The sequence below is a fragment of the Colossoma macropomum genome, unplaced genomic scaffold (assembly GCF_904425465.1).
Source record: "Colossoma macropomum unplaced genomic scaffold, Colossoma_macropomum, whole genome shotgun sequence".
NCBI classification, from domain to species: Eukaryota; Metazoa; Chordata; class Actinopteri; order Characiformes; family Serrasalmidae; genus Colossoma; species Colossoma macropomum.
In genome coordinates this window covers 6,352,052-6,377,984 of record NW_023494805.1, presented here as the reverse complement: position 1 = coordinate 6,377,984, position 25,933 = coordinate 6,352,052, and the positions used below count along the sequence as shown (strand labels likewise).

Here is a 25,933-nt window from a genome sequence, read left to right as displayed (position 1 = left end):
CCTACCCCCAATCCCCCCTCCAACAAACCTCTCTGTGAGTCTTTAGCCAGGCCCCAAAAAGCCAGCCAGTTGGAGACCATGTGGAGGACCATCTCTCATTTTGGGAGTCTGTCATCACTGAACCATTTACTAAATGCCTGTCCAGTTCTCTGGGCTGCATAAAGAGGGTTATTGAGTATTGCTTCAGACGTCAGTTGGAGATCTCCAGTCTATAGTTTAGGTGTTCTCTGATCAACACACCTGATTTACCTCACCAGTTTAACTATGAAACCATCAGAAGTTCCTCAGGAGTGTTGGAGAAGGGAAAACTCTAAACCAGCGGTGTCCAATCTTGTCCGCAAAGGGCCGGTGTGGCTACAGGTTTTCACTCCAAACAAGCTGGAGCACTCCTGACTCTACTTGTTTAATCAGCTGGTCTCAGTCTTTAAACGTTTCATCAGGTGACCTCATGCTTTGTTGGAGTGAAAACCTGCAACCACACCAGCCCTTTGCGGATAAGATCGGACACCCCTGCTCTAAACTGAGGACTGGATGGATGGGCTGACATTTGACTGACCATTTATTTCATTTGATTCGTTTCATCTTTTGAGAGCTTTCACGAGAGGTTTGTTCTTGGGATTCTTCTGTGTGGTTGCACTGCATGCCATTAGGTGAGGCTTATGGGTTACAATGCTCCAACATTTCTGATGAGCGAACATCTGCCTTAGATAAGTCCTCTTGAATTGTCAACAACACTGTGTTGTTTGCCTGCAAAAACACTGTAACAAAAGATTCTCAAATACAGACTTCTGTCAGATGCAGCAGTAAGACATTCTAAATTTCCAAACTGCTCACTTTTACACTGAATTAGCATTACAGACTAAGAAAAGCATGTACTGCAAAGTCATCAAATCTTCAGAGTTCAGCTTACTGAGCCAAAAAAGAGCCTTGCTGTCTCACTTGAATGACTCCATGATATTCTGTTGCTCTCCCTCCATTCCACAAAGTGTTATTGCTTGTCTGTTCATTCAGTTGGAGCTTTTTGAGTGCCTGGAGCTCCCAGACGCACGTCACACTCACACCCTCCCCTACTTTCCTTCACACAATACTCTGATCCAGCGTCACTACTGCCTAACCCAGGGCTGTGGACTCCAGTCCTGAAGGTTCCCCTCATTTAAGAGCTTATGTGTTCCCTGCTCCAGCATACCTGACTCATGACCTTTTAAGGGTGACTCAGGTGTATTCAAGCAGGGATTTGAACGGCCGGACTGTGGCCCTCCGGGACTGGATCTGTGCAGGCCTAACTTACACTCTCTGGTGTGATCATGAGAGGGCTAAGACAGTTTTCCTTACACAGTGATCATTGTTTTTCTTTCTATTTTTTCTTCTTACGTTGCCCTTACTTTTCTTACTTTTTTTGCTTGTGAGTATCCATGTGTGTAAACCCATGTTCTATATGTTTGCACTTTTTTGTGTGCTGTTGTCCTGTGGTGTTTGGTGTTAGCGTGTGAGACACCCACTTCCCTTCACTTATAGATGTCATGCAGTAACTCCATGTCACTAGTACAGAAGACCCCAGTCCAATCCTCTGGGACCACCAGCCAGTTCACATAGTCCTGTTCAGGCCTGTCCTGCAGCCCTTGATTACCAGTATCAGTAGCTTTTGGGGCTGGAATACAAGTAAAATATGGATTGGCTGGAGGTCACTAAGGACCTAATTGAGAGCTCCTGCACTAGTGTACTTTTCACCCTAGTGTTCAACCATTGTAGCTCAGTACTATTGTCGTGCTGTCTCCTGAGTCATAACAGACTTGTCGCTGTCGTAGATAGAGAAATGACCATGCCATTTGTTGACTGAACACTACATCGGATCACTCCATCAATGAAGTGCTCAACCAGTTATCACAAATCCTGTCTAAGGCATCAACAGTAATCAAAGTTAATTATATTCATTGGTGGACTTGATCTCAGCCCCGTATGAGAGAAAATGCCTGACCATGCCCTAAATCTGATTCTTCCCTCCTTTATCTTTTATGCTTTTCTCTCATTTGTCAACATCTTGGACTTCTTACAGAACATCAATCAGTTTGACCTGTTTGGAGACATGGCTACTCCTCCAGACATCCTATCAGTAAGTGAATCTCAAATCAATCCTTGCTGGTTCTATCTTGCACTTAAAGAAGCAAATTGGGTAGAAACATTGATGTTGAATAGTTACATTCCCCTACCTTTACCGAAGTGGTTAAGTAGCCAAGTCTGAATGTTATCTCTTTAGTTTTTCTCTAAATAGCTAACAGGAATGGAAGCTGATACTCCTGTAATTTGTGTCATGCAAACTTCATGCCTAAATTATTACACACTTGCCTCAAGCTGCATCAAATGAAGTAATCTCAAATAGATTTGCTTGTGTGGTTTCTGGCACTGTATGGCATGCATTTATCTGTAAAAATCAACAGGCATTAGCATCAAGCAACTCTTGGCAACTTTCATCATAAACTTTCTTAAAAGGAAAACATTATGTGCACTTCACAACTCCTGGCTGGCTCGCCAAAATGAAAGAGATCTTTACTGGTTTACTTTCCAGATGCCTGCATCTCCTGCTAATACCCTGGATCCTGGGCGACGGAGGCGGCAGCACCCACCCGAACTCTTCACTCACTTCAGCCCCCCTGCTGTGCCTTCAGGTAACACAAGTAACTACACTATGATTTTGTATGACAGATAATCACTAGTTTTATAGTTTTTTTGTTGTTTTGCCTCCAAAGGTCCAATCTGGCCTCCTTTTTGGGCTAATTGCCTGAGCTCTTGCACTTTTTTCAGAGTCTGAGCTCCTTTCTTTCTCATCTTTCCTCTTTCCTGTCTCCTTTCTGTCCTATTTGTCCCCCTCTGTCCTGTTTCTTCCCCCTCTGTCCTGTCTGTCTTGTCTCTGTCTCATCAATCTTTGCACTGTCTTGTTTTTCCACTCTGTCCCTCTCTTTTCCATCTGTTTTATCTCTGTCCCATCTGTCCCCTGTTTGTCCTGCCTGTCCGTCTGTCTTATCTTTGTTCCTTATGTGTCTTGTCTGTTTTGACTTTCGTCCTGCCTGTCTACTCTCTGTCCCACCTATCATATCTGTCCTATCTATCCCTGTTTTGTCCCATTTGTCTTTTTCCTGTATCATCTGTCCCCTCTCTGTCCTGTCTTCCCTTCATTGTCCCATGTGCCACCTCTCTATCCCTGTCTGTTTCCCTGTCTGTCCTGCCTGTCTTGTCTCTGTCTCGCTTGTCTCTATGCTGTCTGTTCTCTCCCTCTCACAGGCTACATGACGATGGGTGCTGTGCAGGCGGCTCAGTGGGCTCAGCAATCATTTGCGGCTCCAGGCACTCCACTGGCGTTTGGGGTCCAGGCTCCACTACAGGTGGCCCAGGTACTTCCCGGTGGCCAGCCGGTGATATGGGGCCAGGCCAACCTTTTCCACTCCCCAGCCACAGGCCAGCAGCAATGGGCTTTCGTTCCAGCTCAGACGGTTGGCATGGGGGGGCACCCCCTGCCTGCTGCTGCTGTGCTCCAGGGCCTGGTTCCCATAGCAACCATGCGGCCTCACTCGTGTGAGCCGTCTGCGCCGTCTTCAGCCATCACCAGCCCTCAGCACACAGCTGACCCCCTACTGCAGCGGGGTGCCTCCAGGGACACACTAAGTGAGAATGTCCAGGAGGAGGTGCAGGACTCAGAGGCACAGCCTGCAGCCACCAGCGGTCCGCAAGCACAGTCAGAAGGTGCCACACAACCTTGTGGGACACAGGAAGTAGAGGTCTGCTGTGGCGAGCTTGACCTCTCGCAGCTGAGCTTGACTCCCGGGATCATCTACGTCACCATCCACGACAGACTCTCGTGAGTGAGACACACAAAATAGACAAGATCGTAACCAGGGTCGGGCAAAACTGCTTCTTATTGGCTGATTCAGTGAACTGAACTTAGACACACTTGGTCAATAACTGATTATAGTGCTTCCAAGTGGTGCAACCACCTAAACGTTCACCCTATCATTAGGAGATTGCGAGGCCTATCCCCGGTGATGCCGGGAGTCCAAGAAAGCATGTTTGGCCTCGCTCTCTCTAGGTGGGTTGGATGAACCTCCCTTTCCCCCATCACGCTGCGCGATGCTAGGCAGTGCAGGCGTCTGTTAGCTGACATAACAGAACTGGCGCTTAGCGTTCTCCTCCAAGTGCATTCATCTGTCCAAAGACGTAGCATTAACGGCAGTTTGAAAAGATGTGGTTGCGCTTCACATGGCCCGGAGGAAGCCTGTGCCAGCCTTCACCCTCCTATCACTGGTGGTGTGTTGTGTGATTGGGGGAGTCCTAACTGGTGGGTGGAATTGAATATGACTAAATTTGGGAGAAAAATGAAAAACAAAAAATAACCTGTCATGTTGTGGAAATTGTGTCTTTCTAATTTCAAAAGAGGAGAGAAACTGTTAGAGTTTGCATTTTGTCTCTTTCATCACAACCCATCAGTGTAGCTTCTAGAGCTGCCAAGTGTTCCAAGAAGGGTACCATGCCGAAATCTGCAAAAAGCATATGTAGTTTTTGGTGTTAACTGTGTTATGTAAAGGAAATACTGTCTCAGCTTTACTGTCAGGATCATGACTATAATTTATGTTTCTTTTAATAGTTCAGTGAATTATGGCTCTGTAGCTGATAGCTCGGTAGCTCCGTAGTTTCCCAGGACCTTAAATTTTCTAACTCATTAGAAGTCAAAGCTATTAATCCTGTATTAAGGACTATAATTGGATGCTGCGGCCATCATCGATAAATTATAGTGATGGAAATCATTTGCTCCTACAGCTGCTACACCTGCTCCCCAGCAGGGTATCCCGACCCTGCCCTCTGACCTCCCCAAAAGAGCCTTCTCCTGTGGAAAGCAGAGGCCAGCGATGGCCATCTTGAAGAGGCACCTCCCTTGGGAGCAGCAGAGAGCAGCAGCCATGATTTGACAGAGGAACCGGTAATTGCCGTTTTTTTTTTACACATTTTTATTTTAATTTGTTGTGCATCCTCTTTAACTTCTTAGCTGTATTTCTGCTGTTTGCATGGTGAATCATCAGTTCTCATTCTCTGTGCTCAGTACATAGTTTAGAACCAGAATTAAACATGAGGCTACTCTTTCTGTTGTTCAGTAAGTGGTCACTCAAGTGGTCTTTTGATGGTGATTACAGCTTTGTTTTCTGTACCCTGTGTGATTGTGCTGATTTGAAGCACAATTTTGCTCAAATTACAAACTAATCTCTGGCCTCTCAGCATGTAGAAAACTCCTTTCCAAAGAGCCACTGCTGGACCAAGCTTTTGGTTTATTCAGTGAACAGCACTGTACTTGCTGCAGTCTGAATTCTCTGTTGATGGTAGAAAAAAGGGGGGCTTGTCAGTGCTGAGCTTCTTTGGGAGTTTGGAAACAAGGCTGGCTGAATGCCTAAACTGAAAACCCTCTTGTCAGTGGAACTTTCTGTTATTAAAAGTGCTTTTTTATTTGTTGTAATGGACATTGTGATTTCTGTTTGTATGTATGGTTGTTTCTCTAGGGTGGAACATGACGGTAAGATAGCGGAGGTGCAGCTCAGTAATGTGAAGTAATGGTGAAATCTTTACATAGGAAATTATGCACTGTATTAGCTTGATTAACTGATTGGCTGAATAGCCACCTTACTTGATAGTCATGTTTATTTAGTAGCTAACACTGGTTGTACAAACTTCAAAATGATGGTTCTTCAAGGGTTCTTCAGTAAAGAAATTGGTTCTATATAAAACCATGCACACTCAAAAAACTCTTTGCAAGATTAAAGGTTTCTTTGCATCATGAAAGGACTCTTCAGATTCATGGAGAATGTGCTGTAGATGGTTCTATATAGCACCTTTTTGAAAAGGGTTCTTCTTTTGGTACAAGCTTGACATCGTAACAATAGCAGAATTCTTTTCAAAAAGCTATATAGAACCATGTAAATGACATTCTCCATCATCTGAAGAACCTTTCATGATTCAAAGAACCCTTTAATCATGCAAAGTGTTCATGGTTCTATGTAGAACCATTTTTCTTTACTAAAGAATTCTGTAAGTATCATTTGTGTCATAGTGTGCAGTTACACAAAAAACACTCTTCTGCCAGCATACATGCTAAAAACATTAGAATTAACTACACAGCTATCAAATAAACAAACATTACCCAGCGCTGTCCTCAAAACATGTTAGAGCAAAAAGATAGAAGTCAGAGGGTCATATGGTCCCTCAAGATGCCTCAGTAAATGCATTTACTGCTTTCTTTTATTTACTTTATTTACCTCAACCCAACACAGTTCACAGTTTTTGTTGCATTTTAACCCTTGTGTGGTGTTCAGGTCTGTGGGACCATTTTCAATGTTTACCAAAATAAAAAACAATGTGATTTATTATTATTTCAACCTCAGATTCTTGTCCTTTGCTCATTTTCTGTGAAGAACATATAAAATGACCCATTTTCAGTGTCTTCACTCTGTTCACCCCCCACACATTTATATTACACATGTGGTGTTGGGTGAACCCGCGAGGAGTAAACAGTGTGGAGGTGCTGTGTCCTTCACTCTGTTCTCCTCCTACATGGCCTGCTGTTAGTGTGTGTGTGTGTTTGTGTGTGTGTGAGGGTGGACAACATGGACAGGCTGCTGACTGGCTACAGCTGCTAAAGGAGAACCCTACACTGGACACTTGTGATATTTTAAACATCTGCTGTTTTTCTTGTTATGGCTGATAACATTGATTTAGTGAGTCTGGGTTTAAGGGATTAATTACAGCATATTTTTTATTGGCAAACTTGTCAAGAATTGATAATTGTATGTTTTGGTTTTAGTGCTGGCTCTAATCAGTGCTCTCCTTTCCTCTCCTGCTTGCAGGGCTCCAGCTCCCAAACCCCCAGCAGCTGTGAGACATCAGCACACACCCCGGCTCCCTCTCAGCCAGACGATTAGAGAACCCCAGCTCTGGTACGTCTCCTCTCTGTCTCTCCACTTCACACCACATCTGCTCCAGTGTTGTTCTAGCTAACTGTTAGTGATGTGTGTGGTTTTGTTTCTGGTTTCTGGTTCTGAAAGGCAGAGCTGCATCAGCTTGACAAGATATAGAAGGGTAAAACCAAACTCAACTCACAGCCTCACAGGAAGAGCTTCTATAACACAGTCAGTGATTCTGGTGCAGAGTTTACAAGATCAGACATCACTTTGAGCACAAGCTCTAATTATTCATGCTCAGAAATCCGGAGTTCTTATCATAACTTTACTAGACTGTACAGTCGTATGCAAATATTTGGGCAGCTCTGGTAAAGAGAACACAGTTCTGTGCTTTTTTTGGTTTTCAGTTTGACTCTCATGATAAACTTTGATTAACATTTGATATTTTGTTTTAGATTTTGTTCGTTTATTGTTTTAACCATTGTTTTGTGGCACTTTGAGTTTAAGGAAAGCAAATTATAAATAGAATTTATTATTATTATGATTATTTTAAGGCACAAGTACTGTTTATTTGCTGAAATAAAACGTGGCCTTTTTGAAAGTAATGCAATTAATTTTTTTAACATGTTAAACTCAGCAAATAGATAGAAAATATTGACAGAAGAATCTAGGTTTGTTCCCTGTAGAGGATGTTAGCTTATTTTCACTTAGAAAATCAGCAAAACTTGTATATAAATATGACAGAATAAATGTAATTACATAATTAATTACATACTTAGTTACATAATGAATTAAATTTACATTCAACTTACGTTCTCCATCAATGAGTGCATTTACATGCACTTAATAATCCGATAACTGCAGAAAATCAGATTTTGTCAGTAATCCAATCAATGCGTTTACATGCACTTGAGTAATTAGATAATGGGGAAACTCCAGCTCTACATGAGTCAGACAGTAATCAGATTACTGCTTTGCAACCAGCCAATAAACTCTCAGAAGTAGACGTGACGTAAACATAATATAAAACTCAAACTTCATAAAAAAAAAAAAAAACAACGCATCACTTTACCTGAAAATATGAACTTACATCATCTAGAAGATGAAGAATATTTATATCCTTCATTTCGTCAAGCATGTAGTCGGTTTCAGCATCGCTCCAAAAGTGTTTTGCTGCATCTCACGGCAACGTTGCTTACTTATTTCTGGTACTGGCGTCTGTTTCAGACATGCTCAGACAGAGAAATCCGAAAGAAATCAGAGTAAGAGTTTACATGTACTGAGAAATCTGATTACTGAGCTAAAATCCAGCTCTCTTTATCGGATTTCTTAATCGGATTTGTAGACCTTACTCCGATCTAAGAAATCAGAGTGTACTGTTTACGTGGCCATTTCAAATGATCAGATAACTACAGAAATCCAATAATGATCAGATTATTGAGTGCATGTAAACATACTCACTGTGAATCTGCACTTATTTTATTGGTTTTGTTGTCAGAAAATGACGTTTGTTTTCAAAATAAGGCTTCATACACAGCAATAACTTCATCAAATTCACATAATAATTAAATATCTTCACTTCTCTTCACAAAAGAAATGTGGTGTACATTGAAAGTTGAAAATCTGGACTGTCCACAAAACTCCTCTGCTTGTTCCCCAGAGCTACAAGTGAGAAGTAATTCAACAAAATCACAAGGCGTTTACAGTGACCATGTCATTGAGGACCTACAAGGGCTAATCAACACTGAATAGCAGAGCAGTGCTATATAAAGCACTCTAAAATGTTCAGAGTTATCCTCCATTCTGGCTACTGGGAAAACACCACAATCCTTCAGTAGGAACGTCAGACTGATGCCCTGCTGTATAAAGTGGTTTGTACTCTGTGAATTCGATGCACTGCATGGGCGCTTCTCTCCACCCTGTACAGCTGAGCTCTCCTGCTGTAAACACGGCTCAGAGACGCAGATCATGAGAGCTGAATAAAAACGCTGGAACAATAGAAGTATCTCTGAGCTGGATGAGATGTGTAACCTGGCAACATATTCTCTCCAGTCAGGTTGTGTTAGGCTGAGCTGCTATGAGTGGGTTTGTTCATGTTAAAGCAATAGTTTGATGAAAAAATGAGATTTCTGTTCTTACACTACATATTGTTGATCAGCTAAGACATGTTTGGTGAAATTTGCGTCTTTAGTTTTGCGCTGGAGCTAAGAGGCTAAAGTAACAGGTAATGGGAGCTTATAAGCCAGTTATCAGTTTGCATTGTGCAAACAGCAAGTATAAATGATAATACATTTGCCTTAGACCTTGTTAAGTAAGCTCAAATAGACTTGCTTATGTGGTTTCTAACGCTGTGTGACATACTGTTACGCAGTGACGGCTACTCATAGTAACACCTCATAGTAGCTCACGCATTGTATTGTCACATTTGAGGGACCCTTCCAGCTACAGCAATTGAACAGAGCTGTCTGTGACTAGTTGAACTCAAATGTTTAAATGCCAGTGTTGACCATTGTGTGATGCTCTGAAGAAAAAAAAAATACTGGCCAAAAATGATTATTACTGGTTTTATATATGCCTTTGAATAAATGTTCTAAACCTACTTTTTTATATTTTTATTTTACCTTCATTTAACCTGGGTAGTCACATTGAGATTAAAAATCTCGGTAACACTTTACTGTAGGGTGCTGTTCATAAGGCTACATGACACCTACCTAAGCTTGTCATTACAACTGACATAACCCTACATAACTGTTTGTAAATGCTTATTACAACAGGCGTCATCTGTCATAAAGGCTACTTTAGCTGACTTTGATCAAAATTGGCAAATGTAACCTTTATAAATAATGACGCTTATTGGAACAAGCATTTATAAACAGTTATGTAGGGTTATGTCAGTTGTCATGACAAGCTTATGTAAGTGTCATGTGGCCTTATGAAGAGCACCCTACAGTAAAGTGTTACCAAAGTCTCTTTTACAATTGAGCCCTGGCCAAGAAGGCAGCACACAAAACAATCAACAAAGAAACAACACAACCACAACAAACAGAATCAAATCAAGGCTAAAACCAAATTAAAAACAAGAACAAACAGAATGATTTAGTTCTTTTACAATCATCTTTAATTCAATTAAGGACATAAACGGCTCCAATTTCAAATGTTTTTGCAGATCATTCCATGCAGATGGAGCGCTGTACCTAAAAGCTGCCTTGCCGTATTCAGACCGTACTATCGGAACATCCAGCTGAACATAACTATTAGAAATGTTTCACATGGACGATATTTTCACTGTTGATCTGCTGCTGCTCAAACTGTTTGAACGCGTCTGTACTGACTGGCAGGAGAATGAAAGAAACAAACGGTATTTTTAGGCCCAATCCCATTTTTTATTTTTACCCCCACCCCTTGTTTTCGAGTGTCACCTTGCCCCTTGGAACTGAGTTCAAGGCGTGGTGGTTGAAATCCTTCCCTATGAAATGAGACCCTCAAATAAAAAAGATCATTACTTCATTAACAGCTACCAGCGCTGCTCTGTAGCTGACCCTGCCAGTCTGCAGTGACAGCAGAGGAGGGTAAAGTTCAGCTCCTCACTGCTGGGCTTTAGTCACATTTAGGGCATCATTTCCCTTAAAGAGGGGGACAATTATTTATTATTGCCCACCCCTAATTCTTCAGTGATATGAAGCTGAAGTCAGCTATTCACCAGCTTCTTGTTCGAGTTTTCCCGTTCCACCTTAACCACCATTTAAGGTGAAAAGGAAAAGTTAGCTAGCTAGCTACCGAGACCGAGATTAGTATACTATTAGTGATTTGTTTATGCTTGTTAGGAAGAAAATGACCATAATACACTGAAACAACATTAACCTAAGATAATATGATGGTTACTGTATTTTTTAACAGAGAAAATTCTCACATTTGTGGATTTCTTTGGTTGCTTGCGCAGCCATCTCGCCAGTTTTCCTCTGAAACAGCTCCGTTTGGAGGGCCATGTAGCCCTAACACTTCGCCCTACCCCTGTACCTGAACAAGAATCGGGACACCCTACCCCTAGTCGTTAACGCGCCAAACAGAGGGGTAGGGCTGAGTGGTAGGGGTGAGGGGTGAAATGGGTTGGGCCTTAATCACTGTTTCTCATTTTCATTAGCATTGATTGTTAGATTTTGACACTTCGTTGTGATCATTTTGTATTTGTTTTTTTTCCCCAGACAAAATTTTGGTCTTTTTACAGTGGTGGAAATCAGATAAATACGGCTTCTTATGAAGCAAATTCAAAAAATTCTACAGTAAACACTGCCATGTAATGACTGGATCTGACTCCCAGTGTAAACAACGTTATTTTACAGCAGCTTTGAGCATCTCAGCCAATCATATTTCAGAGCTGGGCCTCCCCGTCCCAGCAAGTACTGACAGCAGCTGGACATTGTGGGCTTAAAAACTTTAGCCGATAATGATCTACAGTGTGTTCTATACATCTCAATGCATTTGATGTGGAATCACAGATTGGCTGAGTGACTCAGTCACTTAGGGTAGATTTAAATCAGCCCAGTCTTAGCAAATTCTTATATTTCTTACAAACTTTTGGTGGTGATACTGTTGTTGAGTCCACAGACGTCTAAAGGACTCACCTTCTAACCATTTATTAATAGCGAATTAAATATGGATTCCAAAAATGAAACCTCATTTTGAAGGCTTTTTTCTTTGAAAGAGAGGGAGGGCTCAGCCCGCTAACTCATCAATACCAGCCGCCCCTGCAGTTATCTCTAAAAACGGACAAAAATACAGACGCGATTCAGGCTGCTTCCATTGTTTCTAATTGTGTGACATTCTTTTGTCTGCTTGTTTTTTCACCCAACTATCACTTTAAACCCAGCATGTCCCTGGGTGGATCCCCCCCCACCGTCCCGCCGCTCTCTGAACCCACTGGGTTCTTTTCCCCAAGTCCTCATTTTGCTGTGTGAGGGCAAAACAGCTTCACTTCAGCACAGGCCATTTTATCCCCCTCAGCTTTGAAGCACTGCTTTATAAATATGCGGTTTGTTGCCAGCTTTTTAAATTCTGCAAGGCATTTCTGTTTTCACTGCTGCTTCACTTCAGGGTTTTTGCACAGTTCTTCAAGATTTCATTTGACTTAGATTTTATGTTTTAAGCACTGTTTATTGACCAAGTCATATTTTGCGGTGAGTTCTCTGCCGTTCTCAGAGTCTGAATAAAGCTGCCTCCTTTTTAAGGACTTTCACATAAAGCAGACATGATGCTCAATGGGGTGAGACAGATGTGGTGACATTGGTTCAGATTTGACTACAGCGTAAAAATATAACACCATTCAAACAGCCTGTGTTGTGGTGGAGTTTCAGTTGCCCACAGCTAAAAAGACTTTTCTCTTGGTGAGTCCTTACATGCAGTGACCCTTGTCCATCTTTGCAGAGGATCTTTGTCCTCTTCTTTTCAAGCCTCTTGCTGAAATCTTCTACATTTTTCTTGTATTTTGTCTTTTTTTGCACTTATGACATTTGTGTAGTTTTATGTACAAAAACAATCATACTTTATTAGTACATGATCATTTATTTAATCTTCTTTCCATTAGAATTAAATAGGCTGTATTAATCATTGTGCCTTTGAGACCGACATATGTAAATGACCTAGTTTCTGATTGGCTATCATGTAGGGTGCTTCATTTTAAAGCAGTTCAGGCTGAAATGTGGAATAAGCTGTTAAGACTAATATCCTGAGTGTCAGAAGAAAAACTTCAGCCACTCCTTTCAAGTGTGTGGAGCCTACAATGATCTGTTTGCCTCCTGACAGCCAGGAACAGCACGACATTTAATAATTTTCCCACCTCGTCCACTTCAGTAACTCTGCTACGGACTGTCTCACTTCAACTAGAAAGGGCAGAGCTAAACTGCTGTAGACTGAATGGTGGAGCTAAACTGCTGTAGACTGAATGGGTGGAGCTAAACTGCTGTAGGCTGAATGGGTGGAGCTAAACTGCTGTAGGCTGAATGAGTGGAGCTAAACTGCTGTAGACTGAATGGGTGGAGCTAAACTGCTGTAGGCTGAATGGGTGGAGCTAAACTTCTGTAGGCTGAATGAGTGGAGCTAAACTGCTGTAGACTGAATGGGTGGAGCTAAACTGCTGTAGGCTGAATGGGTGGAGCTAAACTGCTGTAGGTTGAATGGGTGGAGCTAAACTGCTGTAGGCTGAATGGGCGGGGCTAAACTGTGGGCATATGTACAGTCATATGCAAAAGTTTGGGCACTCCTGGTTAAATGTATGTTTTGAGTGAAAATAAGTCAACACATCCTCCATAGAGAAGGCAAAATGTGGTCTGTGCAAAAGCTATGGCACATTTTATATTTTATATGTTAAACTCAACAAATGAAGTAATGTAATAAGTTTCTTTAATAAGTAATAAGTTATTGTTACTTTCAGCTAGAAAATAAATAAAACGTCATTTGACCAGGGGTGTTCAGACGTTTGCATTTGATTTGTAAATATGATTATGGTTGTGATGTCACTGTGAATCCCGAACAGCCTATGATGTCACATGAATGTTTTATTCAAAACTGTGATTAATCATTTAATGGTCATTTTTATCCCACTCTAAAGCATCTAATTAGGCTAATTGGATGACTTGCTTCCTAATTTCTTGGCTAATATGAAGCAGTATACCTGCTTTAGCTTCAGGTGTTACCAAAGACAGAGGAGAACGTCCTCAAGTACCTTTAAGTCTTGCTGGTACCAATCAGCAGTTCTGGTACCTTGAATTCAATTCATTTCAATTCAGTTTAGCTTTTACTAATTTTTTTTTTTTTTCAGTATAGTGAAGCAAAAACAAACATAAAAAAGATATGAAACTGACATGAAAAATAATGATGGTAAAAATAAAAACAATAAAATAACCACATAAATAAAATAATAAAATCTTAAAGCTAAATAAAACAAAAAGGTTATTTAAAAAAAATCAGTCATCTAAAACGAATGCAAATAGAAAAAATAGTAAAATAAGAATAAGTAAATAATTTTAACCTCCCCAGGGATGAAAAACAGTTATTTTCCATATATGGACTGTTTTGAATGCAAATTGGATGGTGCTTTTTGAATATTTAAGTGTTTACATACTACATTAAACTCCTTTGTTTCAAACGAGGAAGGAAAAACTGGGTTTTCCATGATATTCCATGCTGTGGAGGCAGAGCAGATAAACGTTTATGCCTTGAGCCGCTCTGTGTGCTCCTCTCTCCTCCCGACAGAGAGATGCTCTACTTTCGGAAATTACAGGCTGTAGTTTCAGCGCTGCACTCTAGTTACCTTTTGTCTCCGTCAGCTGACGCAGGATCAGGTTATGCTTGCTTATCTCAACATCTGTCTAACATCAGGCAGGCCGCAGTGCTGAGCGTGGATCAGCACTGTGTCAGGCTTTATCTGTGCGCAGTGCGCTCCCACGATGCTGTAAGAACACAGAGCAGACTGCTGCCACCTGCTGGCCGCGTGCTGCGCTGCAGCTGTCCTCGAGAGAAGAGCAGAGCAGCTTAGCGACACGGAACATGATTAGTTTCATCTGTGGAGCGTGAAGAATGTGTATGTGACTAAGCCCAGGCCTGCGTGTGAGTGTGTGTCTCCTTTTTTTTCCTGTGTTATTTTTGGGCTCTAATGCTGTCTTTTTAATCTCATCCATAGGAAATGCCTGCCCACTCTGCGTGGAGAAGCGCCGGAAAAGAATACAGGATCCCAAAAAGCTGAAAATGGAGCGAGCTGACTGACTGACTCTGTGGAATACTTACCAAAATAGTGAGCAGGAGACTAACACTGTAACCGAATTCACCATCTAACATGCCAGACGTGATGCGAAGAGAACGAAGAGAAGATAAACTTTAAGGTTTGTCCCGAGTGGATAAGGTGGAGGACTTGTCCACCGTCTAAAATTTCAAAGTATTTTGAACAAAAATATTTATTTTTCATTGATAACGAGGTGCTCGTAATGCTAATATTACAAATATATGATTTGGTCATATCAGAACCTGGACTGGACTTTGGCTCCCTGCTCCCTACATAGTGCACTTGGCTTGAGCACCCTGCGCAGTGCGCTACAGGTCAAAATGGCCCTCAACCTTGGACATTTCCTACTGTTCCGTATCAGTAATCGTCCTCATCGTCAAGCAGACTTGGTTGACCAAGCTTCACTGGACAGTGGATACTGACTTTGGTTCAAAACGTTTGAGTTGCTTTCTTTTTCCTTTCTCTAAACGACTGATACTGTGGTTCCTGCGGTCACGCTGAGCTTTTTGAAACTGTGTTTCTTACAAGGACCATCTGCATGGTTTCCGCCAAAAGAGACTTGACGGCAAAACTTCACTAGCTTTTATACCATAACAATTAAAAAAAAGAAGATTTTAAATAATTTTTTTGTAAGTCCATTGAGCTACTGTGTGGTCGACCCCTGTGTGTTTTGAAATTGAAAAAAGAAATACAGAAACTCCTCTTTGCCAAATATTGTTTGGAGAAATGATGTGGAACCTTTGTGCCACGCGTTGTGTTGAAGCCGTGATTTGTACTTCGAAAGAAAAGCATCATTCGGGTTGCGCCGTCTCAAAGTGTTATTTTTACCCCAAATGTAGTCAGGAAAGACCTGTTTGGTGTCTGAGGTTTGCTTTTCTTTAAGTGTAGCACCGGAGCTATGATGCTAATGTAGCTAAGCTAATAGTTTGATAGCCTTAAACGTCTGGAATCAAAATTGATTTCAAATAAACTTTCTTATGTGGTGTCTGACATACATACTCAGTGGCAAACCCTTGGCCATAAATGTCCAAACTTGGTCAAAAAGAAAATAAAAAAAACACCTTGATGATAATGCTAATTTCTGCTAGCATCTCTGTGGGATTTCTAATATTATGGTGCACATTAACATTTTTTGGCCATTCCAGATTCTAAATTAAACCCAGACATGTAAAACTTGACATTCCATGTTTTATTGGAAGTGCAGAAAAGATGTTAACATATTTGACATTGTATGTTGCCATAACAACAACCTAGCAGCACCATAGCAACCACCTTCATTATCATAGCAGTGTCCTAGCAACAACTTAGCAACCTCCTTGGCTACTGTATCGACAGCTTAGCAGTACCTTAGCAACCACCTGGGATACCATAGCAATGGGCTAACAAATCCTTAACAACCACCTGGGATACCTTAGCAACATTTTCGCAACTACTAGGAATTATAATAGGAATATAATAATACAGTGCTCTGCAACTGCTTTAACTTTTGAGGTGTTATTAATTATTTTTGTTCAGCCAATTTAATATTTATTCTCAAACGTTCTCTTATAAGTTTTCCTTCTGGCATTTTATAATTTTAAACTTTTTGTTTTGAGCCAAACAGAATTATGGGAGTATTATTGCCATACTTACAGTTTAAACACAGCAAGCATGATTCTATGAAATATAAAGGAACGAAACATAACAGATACATCCGAACCCTGCTGGTGACATACCGTATAATAATAATAATGCATGGCCACGACTTAGTAAAGCATGGGGACAAGAAAATTAAGTCGTGGGAACGAGATTCTAAAGCGTGGCCACGACTTAGTAAGGCTACTTAAGATAATTAAGCCTTGGCCACAGGCATGATGTTGTTCCCATGCCTTATTAGTTATGGCCACGACTTAATTATCGCGTTCCCACTCCTCACAAAGTCATGACCATGCATTAGGATCTCATTCCCACGTGTTAATATGGCGTGGCCACATTTTATTTTTGTTTATACAGGATGTCCCCAGCAGGGCTCCGTAGATGTGTATATTTTCAGTGCCCAGCTATGTTTTGGGGTAATAAACTGTGAGACAGTGAATGAGAGAAAGACCAGGCTATATTTTCAGTAAACAGATGTAGACAGTAGTAGTCTGTATTCGTAAGATGTCTCTTCAGCCAGCCAATCACAGCTGTATGACACAGATGGCAGAATCAGTGACCTTACAACATTTATCATGTAACAGCACCATCTGTGGCTCACTGAAGTGGCCAATTTGTCAAGCAGTGCCACACTTTTCTCCTGAAGTACAAAACTAGGCCGCAAACTAACTGTGGTTTCAAAAGCAATATCATTCTAATGCTTCTGTTATTACCTCCTATTGGTTTCATCACTAATCATTTCAGTGTCTTACGTACGCATTTTTCCTGTGTCAGTCTCTTAGGACGTCATCTCCGAAGCCCAAAACACCCTCCAACAGATAATGTTTCAAACCAGCTGCTGGCTTCAAAATGCTTCATAAAAGAACTAATAAACCAAATGAACTAGTGTTCTGTGTTACTAAATCTAGTGTGGACTAGACACGTTCTAGAGAGATTTACCAACAAACAGTCACTCACAGCTATGACACATCACCCCAGCGCTGTTCTTTGGAGAATGGTGGCTTAGTGTGTGATCAGCTGAAATGAATATTTTAAGGTTTTTCAGTTTAATCTCTATCTGCAACATCTGTATCATCACAGACAGTAATTTCAGCATGTTACTCTGTACATTTACAGTACGTTTTCAGCATCTGGCAGATGGTCTTACACTATATGAACCACCATCTGTACTTAGAAAAGAGCAGAAAATCCCATCTAAATTCATGTTCTGGCAAAAAAAAACAAAAAAAAACACAAATTTTCCATTTACCCCAGATAGTCGATCAGCCAAGGTTTGGTGCCCAAATTATGCTTCTTTAGTTTAGCCCTGGAGCTACGAGGCTAACAACACTAGAAGCCAATAGTCACCGAAACGCCTAAAAAGTCTCTCCACTCACTCAGACCACATCCAGGTCTTCATTAAGGTTGCAGACTTGTCAATGTGGTTTAGAGCACAGAATGACTTACTGTTAACTATAAAAATGAGCAAAGCTTCACTGTGTAGCCCAATGCTGTGGGCAGACTCTTAACACCTGACTCCCCTGCGGAATCATATATCTGACATTGAGTGTAGCCATAGCAACGGCCTAGCAGCACCTTAGCAATCACCTTTGCTACCGTAGTAACAGCCTAACAACACCTTAGCAACCACTTGGGATACCATAACAATGGCCTAATAAAAGCTTAACAACCACCTGGGATACCACAGCAACACTTTGGCAGCTACTGGGAATTACCATAGAAATCCAATTATCAAAACAATTAACAGTATTTTGCTGCTTTAACTTTTGAGGTGTTTGTCGGCCAATTTAATGTTCATTCTTGAACTTTCTTACAAGTTTTCCTTCTGGCATTTCAGGATTTTAAACTTTTCATTTCCAAGCAAAACTGAATATCGCTGTTGTCGGAACAAAACCTTGTATCTCCAAAATGGTAACTTGACAGGAGAAGGAAAAAACATACTTTACTTTTAATGTAAGTCAATGGAACCAGAATTTCGAGTCATTTTGGGTCGTTTCTTTTGATTTCTCGTGTTTCTTAGCTACATTAGCCTCGTAGCTCCAGTGCTAAACTAAAAAAAGCAAAACTTGAACACTAAACATCTTACCTAATCGACTAAATCTGGGCAAGGTTGTGCTCATTTTGATAATTGCATGTTTAGCTAAACCACTGCTTAAACTTAGTTATGTTTGACTGTTTAATTTATGATAAAGTTCTAACAAAAGCAAGAACTTTTAGCATAAACATTTATTAATGGAATTCAGCTACTGCCCATTGGCTACTATTATGTTCTAAGTTGGGAAATTATTGTCCATGTAACTGACCGTACACTATACACAAAAGGGTTCTTTGACCCCTAACCTAACAATAGTGGAACGCTTTTTGGTGCTATAGAGAACCATTATAAAAAGAACCATATCCAACTGGTTTTACATCATATAGAAGAAGTATTTAATGCAAAGAACTGTGTGTTCATTCAAAGTGGTTCCTTAGGTGTTCATAGTTCTTCATAGAACCGCTGCCTTCATTAAAGAACCCTTGAAAATCATTAAGATGCAAAACTGAGATTAGGCTGAAAAATGCTGAAGTATTCCTTTACAGTAGAATCCCCACATTAAGGGCTACAGTAATACTGGACTCACTGTCTTGTGTGGACTTCAAAAAAGTGTTGTTTATCCACAGTGGTCAGAAAACCGTAACCTAATCGCTCTCGGTCTGGATATTAGCTGGCTTTGTTTGAACTGTTTGGATTGTTCCATGTTTTGAGCAGTAGTGAAGTGATAAATGCCCTGTTTCTGTTTCATCTGCAGAACGAGACTTGTGACTGAACCATGCTTCTTACTTTGGTGTTCAGAAACTCCTCAAATCAGATCGAGTGCTCAGCTGAGCTCTGTCTGGCTTTGCGTTTTGCCTTATGTTACAGTACAGTTTGTGGAAAACAATGGATGCATGTTTTTTGTTTGTTTGTTTTTATGAGAACAGTATTATTTTTCATTTTTTTAATCAGGTGTCTATGGACCATGTTCTCATCTCTACATTCCTCCCATGCTGCGAGGAGTCTTTGAGTCATTAACTCTTATAGCTCATTTGCTGTTGCTGAATTCGTCTTAGAATTAACTGAGCTTGTAGTTCAAGGGAAATAATGCAAATGTTGTGAATCAGAGACTTTTCTATACGCCAGAGGGGCAGATTACAGAGCCGATCGCTGTTGTCGGAAGAAAACCTCGTATCTCCAACATGGTAACTTTACAGGAGAAGGAAAACCTACTTTACTTTTAATGTAAGTCAATGGAGCCAGACTTTTTTCCAAGTCATTTTGGGCCGTTTCTTTTGGTTCATTCATTATGAAATTTACATACAGTATAAAGAGCAAATGGTATTTTCAAATTATATCAAAAACTGAAAAACAACAAAAATGGAGATATGAGTTTTTCTTCCGACAGCAGCGAAATGTGCTACAGGATTCTGCCATTGCAATTTATACACTGTTAGCCAGAAAAGAATTGGTTGAAAATGATTGAAAGCTGATATTGACTTGTTTTACCTTATTTAGTAATACACCAATCAGGCACAACATTATGACCACCTCCTTGTTTCTACACTCATTGTCCATTTTATCAGCTTCACTTACTATATAGGTGCACTTTGTAGTTCTACAGTTACAGACTGTAGTCCATCTGTTTCTCTGATACTTTGTTAGCCCCCTTTTACCCTGTTCTTCAATGGTCAGGACCCCCATGGACCCTCACAGAGCAGGTACTATTTGGGTGGTGGATCATTCTAAGCACTGCACGGGTTGGTGGTGTGTTAGTGTGTGTTGTGCTGGTCTGAGTAGATCAGACACAGCAGTGCTGCTGGAGTTTTTAAACACTGTGTCCACTCACTGTCCACTCTATTAGACACTCCTACCTTGTCAGTCCACCTTGTAGATGTAAAGTCAGAGACGATAGCTCATCTGCTGCTGCACAGTTTGTGTTGGTCATCCTCTAGTCCTTCATCAGTGGTCACAGGACGCTGCCCACAGGACCCTGTTGACTGGATGTTTTTGGTTGGTGGACTATTCTCAGTCCAGCAGTGACACTGAGGTGTTTAAAAGCACAACACACACTAACACACCACCACCGCATCAGTGCTGAGAATGATCCACCACCCAAATAGTACCTGCTCTGTGAGGGTCCATGGGGGTCCTGACCACTGAAGAACAGGGTAAAAGGGGGCTAACAAAGTATGCAGAGAAACAGATGGACTACAGTCTGTAACTGTAGAACTACAAAGTGCTCCTATATAGTAAGTGGAGCTGATAAAATGGACAATGAGCGTAGAAACAAGGAGGTGGTCATAATGTTACGTCTGATCAGTGTAGTCTATAATAATAATGAACAGTTTCTATCTTACTGTTCCAGATGTTATAGTTAGCTCTATAATACCGTCTCTATAAAGACGGGTGTATAATTTGCACTGGCTGCAATATCCAGTAAATCTGCCTTCATCACATGTAATTCTGCTGCGAATAAAATGTTTTAAGATTTCCAAAATGTGGGGTTTCAGCATGTTCTTATTCCGTCACTGCCTCCATCCCATAATCGGGCGTCTTATACACGTCTTACCGACATTATAACCGCTCACAGATGAAGAGAATAACGTTGATTATCTCATAACAACTGCACATCTCAAGGTCTGGGATATGAGAGACGGTAAGCAAACAGTCATACACTCTTAAAAAAGATGGTTCTTCAAAGGTTCTTTGGTAAAGAAAATAGTTCTATATAGAACCGTGAACACTCAAAGAACCCTTTGCATGATCAAAGGGTTCTTTGCATCATAAAGGGGTTTTCCATTGATGAGAAATGTGCATGAATGTGCTATAGATAGAACCTTTTTGAAATACATAGCACCCAAAAGCGTTCTTTGCGTAACAATACAAGAACCCTTTTGAAAAAGGTTCTATTTAGAACCATCAACAGCACGTTCTCCATCAATATGAACAGCCCTTTCATGACACAAAGAGCCATTTAATCATGCAAAGGGTTCTTTGAGTGTACATGGTTCTATATGGAACCATTTTATTTTACTAAAGAACCCTTGCAGAACCATCTTTTTTAAGAGTGTAGTTATAGTCGCTGTGTTAGATGTGTGCATGATGTGTGACGAGGGCCAAATCAACTTAACTCAATGTTTCTCTCACCCTAAATGTAGTAGATCAGCCAAGACATGTTTGGTGCCTTTAGCTTAGCAGTGGAGCTATGAGGCTAATGTAGCTAACAGGTAATGGAAGTTTATACCCTATCAATTAGCATAGTGCCACCTGCATACCTAAATCATTAAGTCACCTAACTGGTTTCTGACACTGTTTGGTACAGTGTCCTCTACAAACACTGACAAAAGCATGTTAGCATAGCTAAAAACAGGCCAGCAGCCATCTTGAAGCCTGGATTTTGTCTGTGCATTAGCTTTGTAGCTAAAGTTGCTAAAGAAGCAAAATTCAGACACCAAACTCTCTTGGCTGATCAACTGCATTTGAGATCAGAATCAGATTTATTGGCCAGGTATGTTGACACATAAGGAATTTGGTTAAAGCTGTTTGTGTCTCTCCAGTATTAAATGCAATATACAAACAATGTACATATCATTTACAGTCATTACACAATGTACAATATACACAGCATACACAGTATAAAAGCAATGATGGGTACATTGTGTGAATTTAATTAACCTAATGTATGTTTCTTAGCCCTGATAGAAAAACTAGAGTAGACCAACATGGCTGGACACTAGCAAAAGCAGCATATTTTGTGTTTTGGATGCTGCTATGTTGGTCAATCAAAGTGACCATGCTGGGTGACCAGCTAAGACTGTGCTGTTTCTTCAGCAGGGAGATCTGATTTTATGGCAGCTTTCTTATATGTGTAGAAAGTGAAGCGGTGCTGCCCTCTAGAGGACATTTTCTAATACAGTCTCATTTATACTACAGAACATTACACACAGAGCACAGAGAGAGATTTTACATATTCAGTGTTTGGGTTATAATATATCAGATCACATACTGTTAATGTTAAACTGTCAGAGGTTCAGTAATTTCTTAGGACTGGAACTGTTCCGAGTGATTAAACCATAGATACGACGCGTTGCCTGTTATTCTCTATGTGAGGCAATACGTCGGCGCGTCCGCCATGTTGGAGCGGTCAAGATCCGCTTATGAACAAATTCACTTGTATTGAGAGACGAAGAGTCTCAGGATTAAATCAGCCACAACTTCCTTATTACTCAACCGATTTTAACCAAATTTGTTCAGTTATAATCCTCAGACACAGATGAATCTATACTGCATGGACTGCCCTCAGTAGCTTTTATTACTTTAATAACTGATCGTGTTAATTAGCCGTCCAGTCCGGCTGGAAAGTATTCAGTCTGCACCTGATGTGAGTTTAGCATGAGCTCCGGTAAAAACACAATCAGCAAATCCATCAATGTGTGAATCACTTCCAATCTTTATACACAGAAGGACGAAGCTGAAGTTGGCTCTCTGTTTCCCAGCTTCTTGTTTGAGTTTTCCCGTTCCACCTTAAATGGCGCAGGAGTCACTTTCTGGTGCTTGAAGTTGCACCGTTTAAGGTGGAACGGATTAAGAAGTGCTGTAACTACAAGCATTAACCATAATTGTAAATAAATAACTACTACAAAAGTTAAGATTCCCTGAATAGACTATTAAATGAAATAAGCTTAATATAAAACCAGAGGAAAAACAATCACATCAACAGGTTCTCTGTGCTTCACCAACCACACAACATCACACAGACAATACGCATCACACACATGAGTGTGGATCACTGCGTTCATTCCGTTATATAATCCTATCTCACTTTCTGAGAGCAATATTCCTGAAATAGTGTAATTTTGGACAGAATCTTTCTTAAACTGCCGCTCTGTAATGGTTCCGAATGCAGTACAGCAGCGATGTTGACCGCCCTAAAATGGCGGCGCCGTTGACGTGCCCTGCTGGACCCAGCGCGGTATCTAGGTATGTATATCTATGGATACAAAGCCAGAGAAAATCATGGAGCTGAAGCATGCTTGAAAAGTAAATCTGCCATTACACCAAAGATCCATTAGAGGTCGCTGCAGTACTGTGTTAATTCACCCTCCACAGTCAAACCCTCATATGACTGACCTAGTTAACCCATTTCCTGTCTAACAACCGTATAGAATGCTGGGAACTTGTTCGTATTAGACTAAAACAAGGGTGCCCAAACTTTTTGTCATGGGGGCCAAAGTACAATGTTCGTGGCGGACCGAGGGTCAAAAAGAGGAAACAGTATACAAATAAAAAGTTTCAAATTAAGTTTTTAAGAATGTATTTTATAACATTACACTATATTTTGTTACTAAAATACAATGTTAAAAGGAAAGTAAGAGTTTAATATGTTATATATACACACACAGTAAAAAATCTGCATAAGTATCCAGATCTGGGATATTTACAAGGGTTGTGTTATGATCTATTTGGACCCAAAGCTTTAAAAGAGATATTAATAAGCTAAATATACACAAAATCATCATTTATAGGGTGCTTTGTATCAGGAGGTGTCCCAAACCCTAACCACTAATTTACAGTTGTAAAAATAATATTTTTTCTTTCATTTTTAAAGCTGTTTCTTTTACGGTGAAATTGAATGATTTAGATTTTTCCTGAGTTTAATTTTTAAATATAAAAAAACTTTATTTAAAAAAAAATGCTGTCCTATGTTTTCATATCAGTACAGAAACATACAGTGTTTTAGTCTGTGGGCAGAGCCTAATTTTAGCCACACCCCTGCAATGTAGCGCAGGAAGTGAGACTGCATCCCTGTCCCTCATGGCCACATGGTGAGCAGTTAGAAGTGTCCCAAAGTCTGAATGTCAGTGTGGAACATTAAGAACTGTCACTACCAAAACACATTTTCTGCAATTAAGTAAATTTTTGTGTTTTAATACAAATATTATAATTGTATTTGCGCGCACCACCAGCCAAGTTCTGCTCAAAATAAGCTAAAATTATCACTACCTAAACAGTCACTACTGAAACATTTAGAAAAGTTTCAGTAGTGATATGATTGTTTTGGGAGTGACAATGAAATGTTGTCATTTATTTTAATAAAGTAAACATAATTTTAAAAAAGCCTCTCGAAAATGTTAACTTTACAGGAGAAGGTGAAACCTCCTTTACTTTTAATGTAATTGAATGCAACGTTTTTTTCTGTAATAAATTTTGGTCAGCTTAGTCCAATCATCATGAACTTTGGACAGCTGCTCCAAAGGATGCAGAAAAAAATAAAAATTGAGGGTTTTTTTCTGGATGTTAATGATATGTTTGCTCTTTTCTTGTGGGCTGAACAAACGTCTTCATGGGCCAACTCTGGTCTGTGACCCACACTTTGGGCAGCCCAGGTTTAAAGTGATTAACTTTTCAAGAGTTCATATTTCTATTCACAACCACGTTTGGATTCTGTGATGCTTTGTTAAAACCAGTTTAAAAATTCAAAAAGGCTGATTAATAAAGTAATAAAAGCTGTGTAGTTTAACCAAATTGTGCTCAGGCTCAGAAAACAGACCCAACGAGACATAAAACTTCAGACACGAACATCGACATCTTTAACAGAGCACTAAGGTTGTGCATGACTTTTCTGCACAGATGATTTCATGTGTACGATCCTCTCTCCACAGTGTGGGGGTCAAAGGAGGGTGAAGTTTAAAGGTTATGTTAGAAATCACACCGTATAAACGGTAATTATTGATTCAGTTTGTCAGTGTGGGATTACAAAGACCCCCTGACAGGAATTCCAGGTTTCAAAAGGTTTTGCTTCATTCTGGACGCTGATAACCTCCCGTAAGCTCTTTCACCATCTCTCTGTATGTTCTAGACCACAGTTAGACCTGTTAAACATACTCTACTGACCACAGATGATTCAGCCTGCTTTACTCTCACATTCATTTCTTTTTGTTTTTTATACTATTTAAATTTGATGTACTGATAGGAACCAGGGGTCACCATGACTACAACACAAATATAGACATTTTATTTACTATCAAAACCACCAGCGAACCTACAGGAGTCTTCTGAGTTTATATTGAATGTTGATGATGGTAAAATCGTCATAAATCTGGAAAAATATATTTTCTGTAGGGACTATTTGGCCTTATTTTCCCTATATTCCCACCATAAATGGATTTTAAAAAATGTCTTTAAACTCATGCAAAACAGTGTCTCAGACATCAGGCAGTGAATTCATAACCATTTCATGTAATAGCTTTCTGTGAGGGAGCTTTTAGAGGTGGACGTCTGGTTCCTATCACCACCACTGTGAACATTTCTGACTCAGTAAGTTTCTCTAGAACAGAGTTTTTCACACCAAACCACTCTGAATGACTCTGTTTACATCTTAACCACTTAATTATGCAGTAATTAAAAAAAAACAGTAGGATTCCCCTTTAAAAATGCTGCCCTTTGCATTGTGAACAATATAATATATGCAATATATACAGTATATATACAGCTGTTGTTGCAAGAAAACCCTGCATCTCCATTTTTGACGTTTTTCAGTTTTGACATAATTTGAAAATACCTGTTGCTCTTTAT

General features: G+C 40.3%; 1 protein-coding gene across 1 annotated transcript in view; it reads left to right on the top strand.

The window, feature by feature from the left end:
- Positions 1–15,312, top strand: part of dab1b (DAB adaptor protein 1b) — an 83,165-nt gene extending 67,853 nt beyond the window's left edge. Inside the window, 8 exon segments of the mRNA XM_036596898.1 lie at positions 2,054–2,110; positions 2,564–2,663; positions 3,277–3,812; positions 3,814–3,850; positions 4,807–4,952; positions 4,955–4,966; positions 6,879–6,968; positions 14,608–15,312. Coding sequence (XP_036452791.1) covers positions 2,054–2,110; positions 2,564–2,663; positions 3,277–3,812; positions 3,814–3,850; positions 4,807–4,952; positions 4,955–4,966; positions 6,879–6,953 — 963 coding nt within the window. The 3' untranslated portion in view covers positions 6,954–6,968; positions 14,608–15,312.
- Positions 15,313–25,933: the final 10,621 nt, after the last annotated feature.